Source organism: Prionailurus viverrinus, chromosome X (genome assembly GCF_022837055.1).
Source record: "Prionailurus viverrinus isolate Anna chromosome X, UM_Priviv_1.0, whole genome shotgun sequence".
Lineage (NCBI taxonomy): Eukaryota > Metazoa > Chordata > Mammalia > Carnivora > Felidae > Prionailurus > Prionailurus viverrinus.
In genome coordinates this window covers 118,382,235-118,401,091 of record NC_062579.1, presented here as the reverse complement: position 1 = coordinate 118,401,091, position 18,857 = coordinate 118,382,235, and the positions used below count along the sequence as shown (strand labels likewise).

The window sequence follows — 18,857 nt, the reverse complement described above, 5'->3', positions numbered from 1 at the left end:
ATAGTATATAGTAGGATAGTGTAGTTGAAACACACATACTGAGTCTCCTTGCTCATGCAGCATGGCTGTCTTGTCATATACTCAGGATTATTGCTCATGTACTTATGTTTTCTGAGCATCCATCATAGTTCTGTCACATATTCCATGGATTATTTTTGCAATTTGGCCTTCATATACGATACCAAGTCTCTTTGTTCCTGTACAGCAATTGTTAATTTTGTATCATGATTATTTGAGCATTAACATTTATCATGTAATCATACAACATTAGATTATGCTAAAGAACTGTAGATGTTCAAGTATATATAATACTGTTCATACTATAGATGTTTCTCATGCCCCAGAATCATCGGTTCATGCACCATAATTTCTTACTTATATGCTATGGTTTTCTGAATTGTATGGTTTCTGTTCATTTCTGTAAAATGACCATCAACTCTTGTACAGTTAATAAATCATGAATGTCACAGCCCATATACTAAATTGAACATAAAAAATTGCTGTTTTTGGGGCGCCTGGGTGGCGCAGTCGGTTAAGCGTCCGACTTCAGCCAGGTCACGATCTCGCGGTCCGTGAGTTCGAGCCCCGCGTCGGGCTCTGGGCTGATGGCTCAGAGCCTGGAGCCTGTTTCTGATTCTGTGTCTCCCTCTCTCTCTGCCCCTCCCCCGTTCATGCTCTGTCTCTCTCTGTCCCAAAAATAAATAAACGTTGAAAAAAAAAATTAAAAAAAATTGCTGTTTTTGTAAAGCAAACATTGTCAAATATTGGCATTTTTTTATGACACAATCTAATGTTATGACTATTTCTATCTGTAATGTGGACATTTCTTCATGTCAGAAGTTCATCTTTTCCATATCATAGTTTTCTATGCCTGTACCAGATTCTGTTGAAGGAGACCCATAGTTGGTGTATTAAATTAAGAATATGCAGGGGTGCCTGGGTGGTTCAGTTGGTTAAGTATCATGACTCAGGTCATGATCTCGTGAGTCATGAGTTCAAGCCCCACGTCGGGCTATGTGCTGACAGCTCGGAGCCTGGAGCCTGCTTCGGATACTGTGTGTCTCCATCCCTCTCTGCCCCTCCCCCACTCATGTTCTGTCTCTCTCTGTCTTAAAGTAAATAAACACTAAAAAAATTAAAAAGAAATAAAAAGAATATGTGGATTATGACCTGATAAACGAAGAGGCATGAACCACCCACACAAGGTCAACAGGTGGCTCCCTCAGCATACAAGCTTCTATTTTGCAAAAGCGAAAACCCTGGGGTTGTTTTGATTTGCAGGTGCAGTTTTAATATGTTCACGCAAAAGAAATAAAGTCACAAGATTCATTTACTTACAAATCCCAGAACAGGGAAGTAGAATGAGCTGGGGGAATGTCAGTCCTCCATCCTAGGTCACAAGCTAGCAGGACATAAAAAGCAAGGTCACAAGTACTTGTTACTTATGAGGTGGCTGGGATGGAGATCACTAACTTTTTGTGGGCTCAATTCTAAGTGGTTATTTGAAAAGATGCTGTGGGAAAAGCAAAGCAGGAACTTCTGGTAGAAATCCTAAGCTTGGGTCCTTATCTAAATATCCAGACTTGGGGTGCCTAGATGGCTCAGTCAGTTAAGCGTCTGACTCTTGATTTTGGATCAGGTCATGATCTCATGGTTTGTGAGATTGATCCTGTGTCAGGCTCCAGGCTGACAGCATGGAGCATACTTGGGATTCTCTCTCTCTGTCCATCCCCCTGCCCCCACTCTCAAAATAAATGAATAAATTTAAATGTCCAGATTCTGGGTATAAGCAGGGTTGCCGTAGTATAAAATGCCTAGGCAGCAACTCAAAATAGATGTTTTCTCATCACAAAGATTCAAGAAGACAATTGAGTATAGAACATAATGTCTGTTTTTTGGGGGGTGGGATAAATTTAAAAAGACTTGTTCTTTATCTTCTTATCAACCACAATAGCTCTCCACTAAGTATCTGTTTTACATATTAGTCCCTTGCATAAACTTTCCTTGGAAAAATAGTTTTATATCCTTCTATTCTCACTGGAAGTGAAACCACTGATAGGATTTAAAAAGAGTATGGTATTAGATCAGAATTAGGTATCATTCAAGTGGTTGGTGTCTTAGACTCAAGCCATAAGGTTCATAGATGGCAAGAAAGTGCCACTTTACACTGTTTTCAAACCCCATGTCTTAGGTAAACACCCACCAGTCCAGAGTTCATAAAATAGCCTTGCACATAGGCAACTCTAAATAACATAATTCTATCATCACTATAATTTTCTTACCTTTTTAAGGGTCTTCTGTACCAAGAGGACATGCTTGGATTTCTTCTTTATGTTGTGGCTTCCATATGGGGCTGACTTTGCTCTCAAATATCTCTTTATGGGGAAACATTACATTTCTATTCAAGAGCCATGGTGTTTCATCATTCATCATTTTCTAAACCTGATTCAGAGGAAACAGTTCATCTACTCCAAGCCCTTTGATACTTTGGAAAGTTGCTTAATTTTATCAAATGAGAATCACTCCCAAAAATGCTATAAAGAGATTTCAGGTCTTAAAATTCTAATATCACCTACAATGTTACACATTATGTTAACTATGGCAAAGGCATTGGAGGAAAATGAAGACATGGAGGATTATTTTAAACTCTTGAATTATGAAAAAAGTAACTGCAGCTGAGAGAAGACAGGGAAAGAGATGAAACTAACCTATGACTCCAAATTACTGATTTAGAGCTCTTTACTCTTTCTTGAATGGACTTTGGAATATTCAAGAAAGCAATATGTTGGGAGTAAATTTTGGTGGCATTGATGAACTGGGGAAAGGGAATTGTCTCAGTAATCATTTAGTAACTGGATACTAGGGAAGTTAAATGGCTCTAATAGAGTTGAATAAAATATTTTTTCCCGGTTTCTTTTTTGTCTTCTACCCCTTCTCCTTCCTCTTTTCCCTGAACGTGAATCTCACAGGTCTCTCCAAGTTGGTGCCTAAGAAGATGATAGTTACACAAATGAGTCACTTCTACACAAGCAGCCTTGGGCTTCTTTTCCTGATTAATACTTTTCCTGGAACAACTGGCCAAGGGGAATCAAGACGACAAGAACCTGGGGACTTTGTGAAGCAGGATATTGGCGGGTAAGAATGTTTAACTCCTAGAACAAAAGAAAACTGTGATAAATTCTTGCCTTAGACCAAAACTTTTGATTTTTTTCTCAGATGAACTTAGGTACTCCTGTTCCTGATGCTAAGACATTACATTGTATTTTTTTTTTTCAATGTTTATTTATTTTTGGGACAGAGAGAGACAGAGCATGAACAGGGGAGGGGCAGAGAGAGAGGGAGACACAGAATCCGAAGCAGGCTCCAGGCTCTGAGCCATCAGCCCAGAGCCCGACGCGGGGCTCGAACTCACGGACCGCGAGATCGTGACCTGGCTGAAGTCGGACGCTTAACCGACTGCGCCACCCAGGCGCCCCATTACATTGTATTTTAAAAAACATCTTCATCTCAGACTCTCAAGGTAGAAATAGATCTCAAAGGTCTTTTTGAGCAACTCTCTAGCCCGTGTTTAAATTCCCTCTGTAACATCTTAAGAGCAGTTCTCTCCAACCATTTGCATTCAGTTGTCTCTTTTCTCTGTTAGATCTTGTCCCTTTTTATTGGCTCTGTCCCATTGCCTAATGTCCCATTAGCATTTAAATGTGATCAAGAACCTCCCATGTTAAGTTTTAAAATCCTCCCTGCAAATAGTGCCTTAAATCCTTTCTCCTCTTCCCAGTTGTACTTCTTGAAGAAGTAGGTTTTTTTACCCTTTACATACTCACCTCTCATCCATTCTTCCACTGCTGTACTCTGACTTCCAACCCCACGACTAATGCAATATCTGCAACCAAGGTGGCCAATGTTGGCTCTGTTACTAAAATGAACATTTGTCTGTTCTTATATTATTCAACATTTTAACTTTTTTTAGTATCATGTAGCAAGATTCAAACTTGTTGATTCTTCCCTCCCTCTTTAACTCCCTTTTCTTGTGAAATAACACACACACACACACACACACACACACACACACACACACACATGCATAAAATAGAAATAAGTGGTTTAAGAATAATTCCTTCTTTTACTTCAGAGACAATTTCCGTTTCTTAGATTAAGTTCTCTAGAATCAGGGCCTGAGACAAGGATTCAAAAGCATATAATTTATAGAGAGTGTGCTCAGAGAAACTTGTAAGGAAGCAAGGAAAGCAAGGTCGGAAAGGGGAAAAAGTAAAGGAAAGATGTGATTTCATTTGAAGTATAGCCTCCATTTGACCCATGGGAATGAATGGCACTACAGATTTGGCCTACATTCAGGCAAGGGGCCTGGACTTCTGTAGACACTTCTTAATCAGCCATTGCCCGTGGGCTGCCTGGAGGAAGGCATAACCTCCCCAGTATTTTCAGGTGAGGTGATTTACTTCAGCCAATGTTAATACTTGAAGTAGCAGAGGGACAGTTTCACTGGTCCAGTAAAAGAGGGCTGGACATAGTACCAACAGTAAATAATACACCTATTTTTTTTCATACTTTTATGGCTATGCTTTCTATAGTATTTTCCACAATATTACACAGCTGTATTAAAAGCTTTTGTGATATAAAGATCTTTTGTAGTCTTTTTGGTAATCTTCTTTTCCTTTGTTCATCACTAATGTGTTGATGTTTTTCTTTATTTTGTTTTAGGTGTTCTTACCATACAGACTCTGAGTGATTTAATCTATCTCCATGACATCATAACCTTCTACATATGCCTATGACTCTTATCTTAATTGTCACTCCTAATTTCTCTTGAATGTCAGACCTCTATATTTGTTTATTGGACATGTCCACTTGGCTGTTCCATAAACTCCTTGAACTAAGTATGTCCAAAGTAGTCTCATCATCTCCATCTCTCTCCCCCACTCTTAACAATAACAAAGCAACAAACAAACAAACAAACAAACAAACAAACAAACATGGTATGCTCCTCTTCCAGTTTCCTTATTTTAGTCAATAACACTACTATGCACCCCATTGCTCAAGCCAGAAACTTGGAATCATCTTTGCCACTTTTCTACCCTTCACTTTCTATATTGAATTATTCATCAAGATATGTAATTTCGACCTCCCACATCTTTGGATTCATTTACTTTCCTCTAACTTTTCTGCTACCACCCTAGTTTAGCCCAATATTGTCTTCCATTTGGACTACTGTAAGAGTCTCTAGTTGTTCTGGGGCACCTGGGTGGCTCAGTCAGTTAAGCGTCTGACTTTGGCTCAGGTCATGATCTCACTATTCGTGAGTTCAAGCCCCGCATCTGACTCTGTGCTGACAGCTCAGAGCCTGGAGCCTGCTTCAGATTCTGTGTCTCCTCTTCTCTCTGCCCCTCCCCTGCTCATGCTCTGTCTCTCTCTGTCTCTCAATAATAAATAAACATTTAAAAAAATTAAAAAAAGAGTCTCTAGTTGGTCCTACTTCCTAACGTCTTGCTCCCACCCAAACTAACCTCTACTCTGTAGCCAATATTTTTTCTACAATGCATGTTGAGTCATAGCTATTCTGTTTAAAGTCATTTAATTGCTTCCTATTGTCCCTAGACTAATGTCCAAATTCCTTTACATGATTTTATAAGGCCTATTGTAACCCAGCCTCCTCCCATCTTGGCAGTCTTATTTCTTAGTCACCAAACTGTGCTCCTCAACTGTATTAAACTTCTTTTGATTTTAAAACTCCATTTCATTCAGAGAATATTATTATTAGAAATGATCCTCTTAGCCTTGAAATATTTAAGTATTACACAAGATCTCTTATTATTTGGTGGTATCTTTTGTGTTGTTGTTTTATACTTGGCTACTGTCCCATACTCTTGGAAGTATGTTCCTAATTATTTTTGCAGAGTTGATTATCTTAATACACTGAGTCTTTCCATCTATCAGCACTTTCAACAGTAATTCCTGGGGCTGAGGGCTACAGACCTAGACAAATATGTCCTTAGAAACTTGGCCAATGAAGCTCTTTTTGTTTTTCACTCCAGACTGGAAACATAGACTAATTCTGTTTTATTAACTCCTCATGAATCTGATTTCATTGGGCCATGAGGGATGGAAGTTCTAAGTACATGAACTTTATTTTTTTCAAGTGTTAAAGTCTTTTAAATTGTAACTCTGAGAATAAAGTTCTTTTAAAAATGTATTGCATTGTTTCTTATAATCTTAAATACAAATTTTGAAAGAAAATAGTCTCTTGGTGACTTTATGATCATCATGAAGAACATTCATTATGTTAATTCTATGTTCCTATTTTTCTTTTTGTGTCTCAATGCTCAGTGTGAATTGCAGCCTCTCCTGCTTACAGTTTTTTTTATATCCTATTGATTCTTAGAAAACCAGATAGCCAAAACTTTTAGTAATTATATTAAAGAGGAGGCCAAGAAATCCTCCTTGAAAAAGCTAAGAGAAGTGATTGGATTTAATACAAGGGCATTAAAATATTTTTTGTGGGGGTTGCTTTCTTCCAAGTCCAGGACAACTGATGTTTTGGAGGGATGAAACTAGTAAAACCTTGGCTCTAAATATTAAGGTCGGCACTGCATTTGTATTTGCTATAAAATAAGAAACCAATACAACGTTAAAATATGCGGTATACATTGGTAGTTCTGATACTTACCAAAGCTGCTTCTTTTTGTCTGCTTGTTTTCAAAACTTCTTAATGATGTTTTTTGTGTGTTGAAAAAAAAAATCCATTTGCTGTATTATTTTATCCACTTCTTTTTTACTTCAAGTTTTCATTTAAATTCCAGTTAGTTAACATATAGTGTAATATTAATTTCAAGAGTAGAATTTAGTAATTCATCACTTACATACAACACCGAGTACTCAACACAGAAAGTGCCCTCCTTAATACCCATCACATATTTAACCACTCCCCCTGCCCTCCTCCCCTCCAGGAACCCTCAGTTTGTTCTCTATAGTTAACAGTCTTTTTTATGGTTTGCCTCTCTGTTTTGTTCCTCTATGTTTATCAGTTTTGTTTCTTAAATTCCACCACCTATGAGTGAAATCATATAGTATTTGTCTTTCTCTGACTTATTTTCCTTAGCATAATACACTCTAGCTCTATCTACATCCTAGCAAATGACAAGATTTCATTCTTTTTTATGGCATATATATATATATATATATATATATATATATATTCCCAACATTCTCTCTCTCTCTCTCTCTCTCTCTCTCTCTCTCTCTCTCTCACACACACACACACACACACACACACACACACACAAACACAAATAAATAAATAAAACATTAAAAAATAAACATTAATTTTTTTTAATAAAAGAAGAAGTAGCTCTTAGTTTCGTTGATCTTTTCTATTGTTTTTCTGGTCTCTACTTTGTTTTTACTCTGCTCTTTGTTATTTCCTTTCTTCTGCCAACTTTGGGCATAGTATGTTATATTTTTAATTCCTTGAAGTTGTTTATTTGAGATCTTTCTTATTTCTTAATCTAGGCCTTTATCACTATAAATTTTTCTCTTAGAACTGCTTTTGCAGCATTTCCCATATTTTGATATGTAGTGCTTCCATTTTTGTTTGGTTCAATATATATTTATTTCATATTTGATTTCTTCTATGTTGTTCAGAAACATATTTTATCTCCACATATTTGCAAATTTTTCAGGTTTCTTCCTGTTATTGATTTCTAGTTTCATGCTGTTGTGGTAGAAAGATAGTTGATATAATTTAAATATTCTTAAATTTTAAGACATTTTCTGACCTGTGATCTATCCTGGAGAATATTTTATGTAAACTTAGAAGAATATGTATTCTGCTGCTGCTGGATGGAGTATTCTGTACCTATTTTAGGTACATTTGGTTGAAGGTGTCATTCAAATCCATTTTTTCCTTATAAACATTGGGGTACAAGTGCCCCTATGCATCAGCACTCCTGTATCCCTTGGGTAAATTCCTAGCAGTGCTATTGCTGGGTCATAGGGTAGGTCTATTTTTAATTTTCTGAGGAACCTCCACACTGTTTTCCAGAGTGGCTGCACCAGTTTGCAATGTTTATAGCAGCACTTTCAACAATAGCCAAATTATGGAAAGAGCCTAAATGTCCATCAAGTGATGAATGGATAAGGAAGTTGTGGTTTATATATACAATGGAATACTACTTGGCAATGAGAAAGAATGAAATATGGCCTTTTTTAGCAATGTGTATGGAACTTTAGAGTGTTATCCTAAGTGAAATAAGTCATACAGAGAAAGACAGATACCATATGTTTTCACTCTTATGTAGATCCTGAGAAACTTAACAGAAGACCATGGGGGAGGGGAAGGGAAAAAAGTTAGGGAAGGAGGCAAACCATAAGAGACTCTTAAAGACTGAGAATAAACTGAGGGTTTATGGTGGGTGGGAGGGAGGGGAAAGTGTGTGATGGGCATTGAGGAGGGCACCTGTTGGGATGAGCACTGGGTATTGAAACCAGTATGACAATAAATTTCATATTAAAAAAACAAATCCATTATTTCCTTACTAATTTTCATCTGAATTATGTAGCCATTGTTGAAAGTGAGGTATTGTAGTGCCCTATTATTGTTTTTCTGTATATTTTTTCCTTCAGATCTGTTAATAAGTTTTTAATATATTTAGGTGCTACAATATTGAGTGAATAGGTGTTTATAATTATTATATACTCCTGATCAATTGACCTTTTTATCATTTTATAAGGACCTTCTTTGTCTATTGTGACAGTTTTAGACTTAAAGTATATTTTGATTTATCTAAGTGTAACTTAGATATAGCTACCCTCTTTCGGTTTCCATTGGCTTGTAATATGTTTTTCCATCCCTTCACTTTCAGCTTGTGAGTACTCTTAATGCCTAAATGAGTCTCTTGTAAGCAGCATATAGATGAGTATTGGTTTTTTTATCCAGTCTTTTTGTGTCCAACTTAATCAATTTCCATTTAAAGTAATTATTGATAGATATGAGCTTACTATAATCACTTTGTGAATTGCTTTCTGATTGTTTTGTTGTTCCTGTTTCTTTCTTCACATCTTGCTATCTTTTGTTGTGAGTTGATAAATTTTTGTAGTGGTTTGCTTTGATTCTTTTCTCTTTATCATTTCTGTGTATTATAGGTTTTTGCTCTGTTACCATAAGGCTTTCATGACATATCTTATAGTTATAATAATCTATTTCAAGCAGATAACAGCTTAACTTCAGTTGCATAAGAAACTTTTATGTATTTACTTGTCCCCCTGACAGTTTATGTTGACATTCCCATTTGAATATTTTTATATTTTGTATCTATTAATGTAATATTGTAGCTATAGCTATTTTTGAATACTTTTATCTCTTAACCTATATTCTAGATTTCAAAGTGACTTATACCCCAATCAGTATTTTGAATTTGACTATATTTGTACCTTTTCCAGTGAGTTTTATACTTTTGTATGTTTTCATATTAGTAATGAGCACATTTTTATTTCATCTTGAAGAACTTCCTTTAGCATTTCTTGTAGGGCAGGTCTAGTGGTTATGAATTCCCTCAGCTTTTGTTTGTATGGGAAACTTTTTATCTCTCCTTTATTTCTAAATGACAGCTTTGCTGGGTAAAGTACTCTTGGTTGACAGGGTTTTTTTTCTTTGAGTATTTTGAAGATATCATTCCACTTTCTTATGACTAATAAGGTTTATGCTGAGAAATCTGCTTATATAGTCTTATCAGAGTTTACTTGTATGTGATTTTTTTTATTTTGCTGTTTTCAAGATTCTCTCTTTGTCTTAATTTTTGAGAGTTTGATTATAATGTGTCTCAGTGAAGATCTCTTTAAGTTGAATTCTCTTTGAAGATCTTTTAGTTTCCTGTACGTGGATAACCATATCTCTCCCCAGATTTGAGAAATTTTCAGCCATTATTTCTTTAAATAAAGTTTCTGTCCCCTTCTTCCTCTCTTCCTCCATAATGAAATATTGTTTCTCTTGATTATGTCCCACAGTTCTTGTGGGCTTTCTTCACTCTTTTTCATTCTAATTTATTTATTCTCCTCTGACTGAATAATGTGAAAAGATTTGTTCTCAAGCTCAAAGATTCTTTTGCCTGATCAAACCTACTGTTGAAGCTATCTATTGCATTTTCAATTTCATTAATTGTATTATTCATCTCCAGAATTTGTTTGGTTCTTTTGATGATTTATAGTTCTTTGTTGAATTTCTCATTTTGTTCATGTATTGTTTTCCTGAATTCATTAATTTGTTTATCTGTGCTCTCCTGAATTTCACTGAACGTCCTTAAAAATCATTATTTTGAATTCTTTTTCAGTTAACTCACAGATCTCCATTTCTTTGGGTTCAGTTACTGTAGTATTATTTTATTCCTTTGGTGGTGTCATATTTCATTGCTTTGTCATGTCTTTGATGGATTTCCATTGATGTCTGCCCATTTGAGCATGCTCTTACCTCTTACAGTCTTTTAAAAGTGGCTTCAGTAGTAAAAGACTTTCACCTAGAGGTGGCTCTAAGGGTGTCAGCTGGGTGTGATCCAGCATCTTTGGCTCCTGAGAAGGCACAGTGGTAAAGTCTGTCCTATTCCTTTGGCTGAGGTTGCCATTGGCCAGACTTTAGGGATTTTCTGTGGTTAAGGCTTCAGAGGCCCTGCAGGTAGTAGTACCAGGTAGGGCTATCTATGTATTCAGAGGCTAAGGCTGCTAGGGTCTTCCTGTTCTCCCCTTTCCCTTTTGTTGCCCATGGGAGGAAGTTCTAGCTAAGAAGATCCTTTCCAGTGCCTGGATGGATGTCCTGACACTCCTAGACAAGAAGATCCTTCCCAGTGCCTGGATGGATGTCCTGACACTCAGAGCCCTTGGAGAATTATTGGAACCAATGTTGTAGAATCAGGTTCATGTGAAACTACCACAGAATCTTTGTCTTGGGGCATAGGCACATTTGCTGTAGCTATGGTACTGGTGTCTAGGGTGTGGGCCTATGTAGATATATCATGGAACCAGTACCTAGGTCTCAAGGGCTCACTGCTATAATTCCAGCTGGTGGGAGAGAATGCAGCACTGGCATTCGAGCCCCGAGATGACAAGGTGCAGTTGTGGCTTGGGTCCAGGGATGGGATGCTGTGGTAGCACAGCCTGGAGATGGTGAGTCAAAGTTTCAACTATGTCCTCCAAGGGCAGTCACAGGACGGCAGTAGCACAACTCATGGTAGTCTATGAAAGGCATATGTTGGGATTTAGGGAGCTGGGCACAGCAGTAGCAGCACAGCCCTGGCAATTCCAGTTCAGAACCATGTGACCTAGGATCCAAGGGATGAAGCTCAGGGCAATGAGCTTGGCTCCAGCTATGATGGGTCAGAGACCCAACTTGAAACCTTAGAGGTAGGATTCAGGTCAGCAGTAGCACCCTGGCAATGATGGTGCAGAGTCTTCACCTGGGGACTTTCAGGTGGAGCTCAGTGTAGAAGCAGTCTGGTCCCAGCAATGGGTCAGAGCTACAACCTACCATTGGGCTGGGGAAAATGGGGCTCAGGATAGTAGCAGCACACCTGGAAATGATGGGCCATGGCCTGGAACCCAGGGGGCAGAGTTCAGGGAAGTGACAGCCCATCTCAGCAATGACAGTTTAGAGTCTTGACCTGAGATGGGGGTTGGCCAGGACAGTAGTAGCAATAACAACCCAGAGCCAGGACATAAAACCTGGTGAGTGGGGATAAGGAAGTCAGCAGCAGGGCCCAAATAATGGCTTTCAAAGCACAACTTGTGACCCGGGGGGGAGGGGGACTCAGGGTATTGGAGGCTGCCCTGGTAATGGTGAGACAAATGGTGACCTGGGGACAGGGGTTGGTAAGAGCAGTGACAGCTCCAGTTTCATGTACGATCAGGAACTCTGATGCCAGATCTCTGAGAATAGGGCATAGCAGCAACTGGGCCCCCTGAAGGTAAGTCTTACCTCGGAAACAGCTCCAGCCTGGGGGAGTAGATGCAGACAGGGGCATTCCATGCTCTGTAAGCTTAGATCAGCATCAGTGAAGACTGTGGGAGATGTCTATAGCAAAAGCTGCAAATATTCACAATGGTGAGGCTTCCTAGGGTTCTCCTGCTCTCCTCCCTGTGTGGTGAACTCCTTATGAGGGCATTCTTCCAGGCGTTGAGCAGATCCTGACTAGGGGATGGGATGATTCAGGTAACATTCTTCCTGTACTTTTCTATGTGGCCATCCTCAATTTTTTAGCTCCTTGGATTTTTGCTGGTTATTTTTTATCTAGAGTTTTCCCTGCGCTATTTTCTTCAGTTTATAGTTGTTTATGGTTCTTGTTAGTTTTCTTCTTTTGTTGGGGTGAGATGAGTTTTGGGATTTCATAGCCCTCCATCTTGCTGATGTCATTTTCTGCACAGTAATTTTAATTTTTTTTAAGTTTATTTATTTATTTTTGAGAGAGAGATGGTGAGAGAGAGGAGCATAGAGAGAGGGAGAGAGAGAGAGAATCTAAAGCAAGGTCTGCCCTGGCTCAAAATCATGAACTATGAGATCATGACCTGAGCCAAGATCAAGAGTCAGGTTTTTAAATGACTGAACTACCCAGGTGCCCCAAATTTGTTTTATTTTTAAATATGTTTTCCCTTAGGAGACATACAGTATTAGGGAAAATGCCATCCTTTTAATGAAGTAAATTTCTTTTCTCTTTGGGTTGTTATATGAACTGTATCAGCAGCTCGACATCTGTGCTTCTCCTGCTTCCCCCTGAAATAAGGATACCTAGGTCCTCAGTGTAGTTAAACTAATGCTATTACTACCAACATTCTGGACTTAATCCCAAAATGGTCAGTGATCTTAATTTTGTCCAAGAGTATAAGTGTGCCTGTATTTTTTTATGTTAATAGATCTATTGAGATATATTTCCTTGAACATAAATTATTTTTAAAAGACTAAGAAGGTTTGTTATACCACTTTAAATTGAAATATAGTTCTCATACAATGTTATATTAGTTTCAGATGTACAACATAGTGATTTTTCAGTTCTATACACTAAGCTATGCTCACCAGGATAAGCACAGTTATCATTTGTCACCATATAAAGTTATTACAACATTATTGACTGCATTCCCTATGCTGTACTTTTAATCCCCATGACTTATTCATCTTACAACTGCAAGTATGTACCTCTTAATCCCCTTCACCCATTTTGTCCATCTCCAAACCCCTACCCCCTTGGCAACCACCAGTTTACTCTCTATATTTATGGTTCTTTTTCTGTTTCTGTTTTTTTTTGCTTGTTCACTTGTGTTTCATTAGATTTCATATATAAGTGAAATCATATGATATTTGTGTTTCTCTGACTTATTTCACTTAGGCCCATGCTCACTTCAGCTCCAGACATCTTGCTAGGGTTCCCGTTGTGTGGAATGCCCTGAGATCCCTCAGCTTACTTTCACTTCAGCTTCAGCGGTTCTTCCAGAGTGCCATCTGTGTGGCATGCCACAGGACCCCCCTCTGGTCCTGCCCATCTCAGTTCCAGAGGCCCTAAAATGGTGTCTCCAGAACAGTGCCCTGAGATCCCCAGCCCACACCATCTAGAGCACCAGTCAGCCAGCCAAATCCATAAGGCACATGCAATTTATAAAGGGGACATACCTACACAAGGAAATTCCTTCAAATTTAGGAGAAGTAGCTCTTCGATTTGTGAACACAAACACAGAAGGTAAAGCAAAATGAGGAGTCAGAGGAATATGCTCCAACTTAAAGAACAAGACAAAACTTCAGAAAAAGAAATAAATAAAAAGTGCCCATCTTTATTTTGTTTATGTTGAACGGCACTTTATATAAAAATTTTTATTGTATTTTTTTTTGAGTTCATGGATTTAGAGACTTTTTAAAATATAATTTATTGTCAAATCGGTTTCTATACAACACCCAGTGCTCATCCCAAGTACCGTCCTCAATGCCCATCGCCAACTTTCCCCACTCCACCCCCATCAACACTCAGTTTGTTCTCAGTATCCAAGAGTCTCTTATGGTATGCCTCCTTCCCTCTCTGTAACTTTTTTCCCCCCTTCTCCTCCCCCATGGTCTTCTGTTAAGTTTCTCAAGATCCACATATGAGTGAAAACATATGGTATCTGTCTTTCTCTGCCTGACTTATTTCACTTAGCATAATATTCTCCAGTTCCATCCACATTGCTACAAATGGACATATTTCATTCTTTCTCATTGTCAAGTAGTATTCCATTGTATATATCAACCACGTCTTCTTTATCCATTCGTCAGTTGATGGACATTTGGGCTCTTTCCATAATTTGGCTATTGTTGAAAGTGCTGCTATAAACATTGGGGTACAAGTGCCCCTATGCATCAGCACTCCTGTATCCCTTGGGTAGATTCCTAGCAATGCTATTGCTGGGTCATAGGGTAGTTATATTTTTAACTTTTTGAAGAACCTCCACATTGTTTTCCAGAGTGGCTGCACTAGTTTGTATTCCCACCAACAGTGCAAGAGGGTTCCCGTTACTCCACATCCTCACCAGCATCTATAGTCACCTGATTTGTTCATTTTAGCCACTGACCAGCATGAGATAGTATCTCCATGTGGTTTCGATTAGTATTTCCCTGATGATGAGTGACATTGAGCATTGTTTCATGTGTCTGTTGGCCATCTGGATGTCTTCTTTGGAAAAGTGTCTATTCATGTCTTCTGCCCATGTCTTCACTGGATTATTTGTTTTCAGGTATGGAGTTTGGTGAGTTCTTTATAGATTTTGGATACTAGCATTTTATACAATATGTCATTTGCAAATATCTCTTCCCATTCTGTTGGTTGCCTTTTAGTTTTGTTGATTGTTTCCTTTGCAGTGCAGAAGATTTTTATCTTCATGAGGTCCCAATAGTTCATTTTTGATTTAATTCCCTTGCCTTTGGAGATGGGTCAAGTAAGAAATTGCCACAGCTGAGGTCAAAGAGGTTGTTGCCTGCTTTCTCCTCTAGGGTTTTGATCGTTTCAGTCTCACATCCAGGTCCTTTATCCATTTTGAGTTAATTTTTGTGAATGGCGTAAGAAAGTGGTCTAGTTTCATTCTTCTGCATGTTGCTGTCCACTTCTCCCAGCATCATCTGTTAAAGAGACTGTCTTTTTTCCATTGGATGCTCTTTCCTGCTTTGTCAAAAATTAGTTGGCCATAGTTTTGTGGGTCCAACTTCTGGGTTCTCTATTCTATTCCATTGGTCCATGTGTCTGTTTTTGTGCCAATACCATACTGTCTTGATGATTACAGCTTTGTAGTAGAGGATAAAGTCAGGGATTGTGATGCTTCCCTCTTTGGTTTTCTTCTTCAAGATTACTTTGGCTATTCAGGGTCTTTTGTGGTTCCATACAAATTTTAGGATTGCTTGTTATAGATTTGAGAAGAATGCTGGTACAATTTTGATTGGGATTGCATTGAATGTGTAGATTGCTTTGGGTAGTATTGACATTTTAACAATGTTTATTCTTCCAATCCATGAGCATGGAATGTTTTCCCATTTTTTTTGTGTCTTTAATTTCCTTCATAAGTTTTCTATAGTTTTCAGCATACAGATTTTTACTCCTTTGGTTAGGTTCATTCCTAGGTATTTATGGTTCTTGGTGCAATTGTGAATGGGATCCGTTTCTTTATTCCTCTTTCTGTTGCTCCATTATTGGTGTATGAAAATGCAGCTGATATCTGTACATTGATTTTGTACCCTGCAAGTTTGCTGAATTATGTGTCAGTTCTAGCAGACTTGGTGGAGTCTGTTGGGTTTTCCATGTAGAGTATCATGTCATCTGTGAAAGTGAATGTTTGACTTCATCTTTGCCAATTTTAATGCCCTTGATTTCATTTTGTTGTCTGATTGCTGATGCTAGAACTTCCAACACTATGTTAAACAACAGTGCTGAGTGTGGACATCCCTGTCATGGTCCTGATCTCAGGAGGAAAGCTCTCAGTTTTTCCCCATTGAGGATGCTTTAGCTGTGGACTTTTCATAAATGGATTTTATGATGTTTAAGTATGTTCCTTCTATCTGGACTTTCTTGAGGGTTATTATTAAGAAAGTGTACTGTATTTTATCAAATTCTTTTTTGCATCTATTGACAGGATCACGTGGTTCTTTTCTTTTATAAATGTGATATATCACATGGATTGATTTGCAAATGTTGAACCAGCCCTGCACCCCGGAATGAATCCCACTTGATCATGGTGAATAATTCTTTTTATATGCTGTTGAATTTGATTTGCTAGTATCTTGTTGAGAAGTTGTGCATCCATATTCATCAGGGATATTGGCCTGTAGTTCTCTTTTTTTACTGGGTCTCTGTCTGGTTTATGAATCAAAGTAATGCTGGCTCATAGAATGAATCTGGAAGTTTTCCTTCTCTTTCTATTTTTTGGAATAGCTTGAGAAGGATAGGCATTTTCTGTGCTTTAACTGTCCGGTAGAATTCCCCAGAGAAGCCATCTGGTCCTGGATGCTTATTTGTTGGGAGATTTTTGATAACTGATTCAACTTCTTTGCTGGTTATGGGTCTGTTCAAGTTTTCTTTTTCTTCCCGTTTGGGTTTTGGAAGTGTGTGGGTACTTAGGAATTTGTCCATTTCTTCCAGATTGTCCAACTTGTTGGCATATAATTTTTCTTAGTATTCCCTGATAATTGCTTGTATTTCTGAGGGATTGGTTGTAATAATTCCATTTTCATTCATGATTTTACCTATTTGGGTCATCTCCCTTTTCTTTTTGAGTAGCCTGGCTAGAGGTTTATCAATTTTGTTTATTTTTTTCAAAGAACCAACATTGGTTTCATTGATCTGCTCTACAGTTTTTTTAGATTCTATATTGTTTATTTCTGCTCTGATCTTTATTATTTCTCTTCTGCTGGGTTTGGGGTGTCTTTGCTGCTCTGCTTCTGTTTCCTTTAGGTATGCTGTTAGATTTTGTATTTGGGATTTTTCTTGTTTCTTGAGATAGGCCTGGATTGCAATGTATTTTCCTCTTAGGAATGCCTTTGCTGCATCCCAAAGCGTTTGGATTGTTGTATTTTCATTTTCATTTGTTTCATGTATTTTTAAATTTCTTCTCTAATTGCCTGGTTGACCCATTCATTCTTTAGTAGGATTCTCTTTAACCTCCATGCATTTGGAGGATTACCAGACTTTTTCCTGTGATTGATTTCAAGTTTCATAGCATTGTGATCTTAAAGTATGCATGGTATGATCTCAATTCTTTTATAGTTATTGAGGGCTGTTTTGTGACCCAGTATGTGATCTATCTTCGAGAATATTCCATGTGCACTTGAGAAGAAAGTATATTTTGCTGCTTTGGGATGTAGAGTTCTAAATATATCTGTCAAGTCACCTGGTCCAATGTATCATTCAGGGCCATTGTTTCTTCACTGATTCTCTGTCTAAATGATCTGTCCATTGTTGTAAGTGGAGCATTAAAGTTCCTTGCAATTACCACATTCTTATCAATAAGATTGCTTATGTTTGTGATTATTTTTTTATGTATTTCAGTGCTCCCAAATTCAGTGAATAGACATTTATAATTGTTTGCTCTTCCTAATGGATAGACCCTCAATTATTATATAATGTCCTTCTTCATTTCTTGTTGCAGCCTTTAATTTAAAGTCTGGTTTATCTTATATATGTATGGCTACTCCAGCTTTCTTTTGACTTCCAGTAGCATGATAGATGGTTGTCCATTCCCTCAATTTCAATCTGAAGGTGTTCTCAGGTCTAAAATGAGTCTCCTGTAGACAGAAAATATATGGGTCTTGTTTCTTTTTTTTTAATGCATTTTGATACCCTATGTCTTTTGGTTGAAGCATTTAGTCCATTTTCATTCAGTTTTGTTGTTTAAAGATATAGGTTTAGAGTCATTTTGTTATCTGTAGGGTTCATGCTTATTATGATGTCTCTGGTACTTTGTGATACTTGCAACATGTCACTTACAGAGACTCCCTTAGGATCTCTTGTGGGGCTGGTTTAGTGGTGATGAATTCCTTCAGTTTTTGTTGGTTTGGGAAAGCCTTTATTTCTTCTTCTATTCTGAATGACAGGCTTGCTGAATAAAGGAGTCTTGGCTGCATATTTTTCCTGTTCATCATATTGAAGATTTCCTGCCATTCCTTTCTGGCCTGCCAGGTTTCAGTAGATAGGTCTGCTACCACCCTTATGTGTCTACCTTTGTATGTTACAGTCCATTTATCCCTAGCTTCTTTCAGAATTTTATCTTTCCTTGTATTTTGCCAGTTTCACTATGATATATTGTGCAGAAGATCTATTTAAGTTACATCTGAAGGGAGTTCTCTGTGCCTTTGGAGTTCAATGCCTGTTTCCTTCCCCAGATTGGGAAAGTTCTCAGCTATGATTTGTTCAAGTACAACTTCAGCCGTTTTCTCTCTCTTCTTCTGGAATTCCTATGATATGTGTATTGTTCTGCTTTTGAATCACTTAGTTCTCTAATTCTCTCCTCATAATACTGGATTTTTTCATCTCTCTGTTTCTCAGCTTCCTCTTTTTCCATAATTTTATCTTCTAATTCACCTATTCTCCCCTCTGCCTCTTCAATCCGTGCTGTGGCTACCTCCATTTTATTTTGCACCTCATTTATAGCATTGCTTAATTCATCATGACTATTTTTTAGTCCCTTGGTCTCTGTAGCAATAGATTCTCTGCTGTCCTCTATGCTTTTTGAAGCCCAGTGATTAATTTTATGATCAGAATTCTAGTTTCTTGTTTAGTTAAGTTGCTTATATTTGTTTTGATCAATTCTTTAGCTGTTACCTATTCCTGGAATTTCTTTTGAGGGAATTCTTCCTT

At 37.8% G+C, this 18,857-nt stretch overlaps 1 protein-coding gene across 1 annotated transcript in view; it reads left to right on the top strand.

The window, feature by feature from the left end:
• Positions 1-18,857, top strand: part of GABRA3 (gamma-aminobutyric acid type A receptor subunit alpha3) — a 349,260-nt gene that overhangs the window by 102,682 nt on the left and 227,721 nt on the right. The window contains exon 2 of the mRNA XM_047843032.1: positions 2,970-3,135. Coding sequence (XP_047698988.1) covers positions 2,996-3,135 — 140 coding nt within the window. The 5' untranslated portion in view covers positions 2,970-2,995. The remainder of the gene's footprint in view (positions 1-2,969; positions 3,136-18,857) is intronic.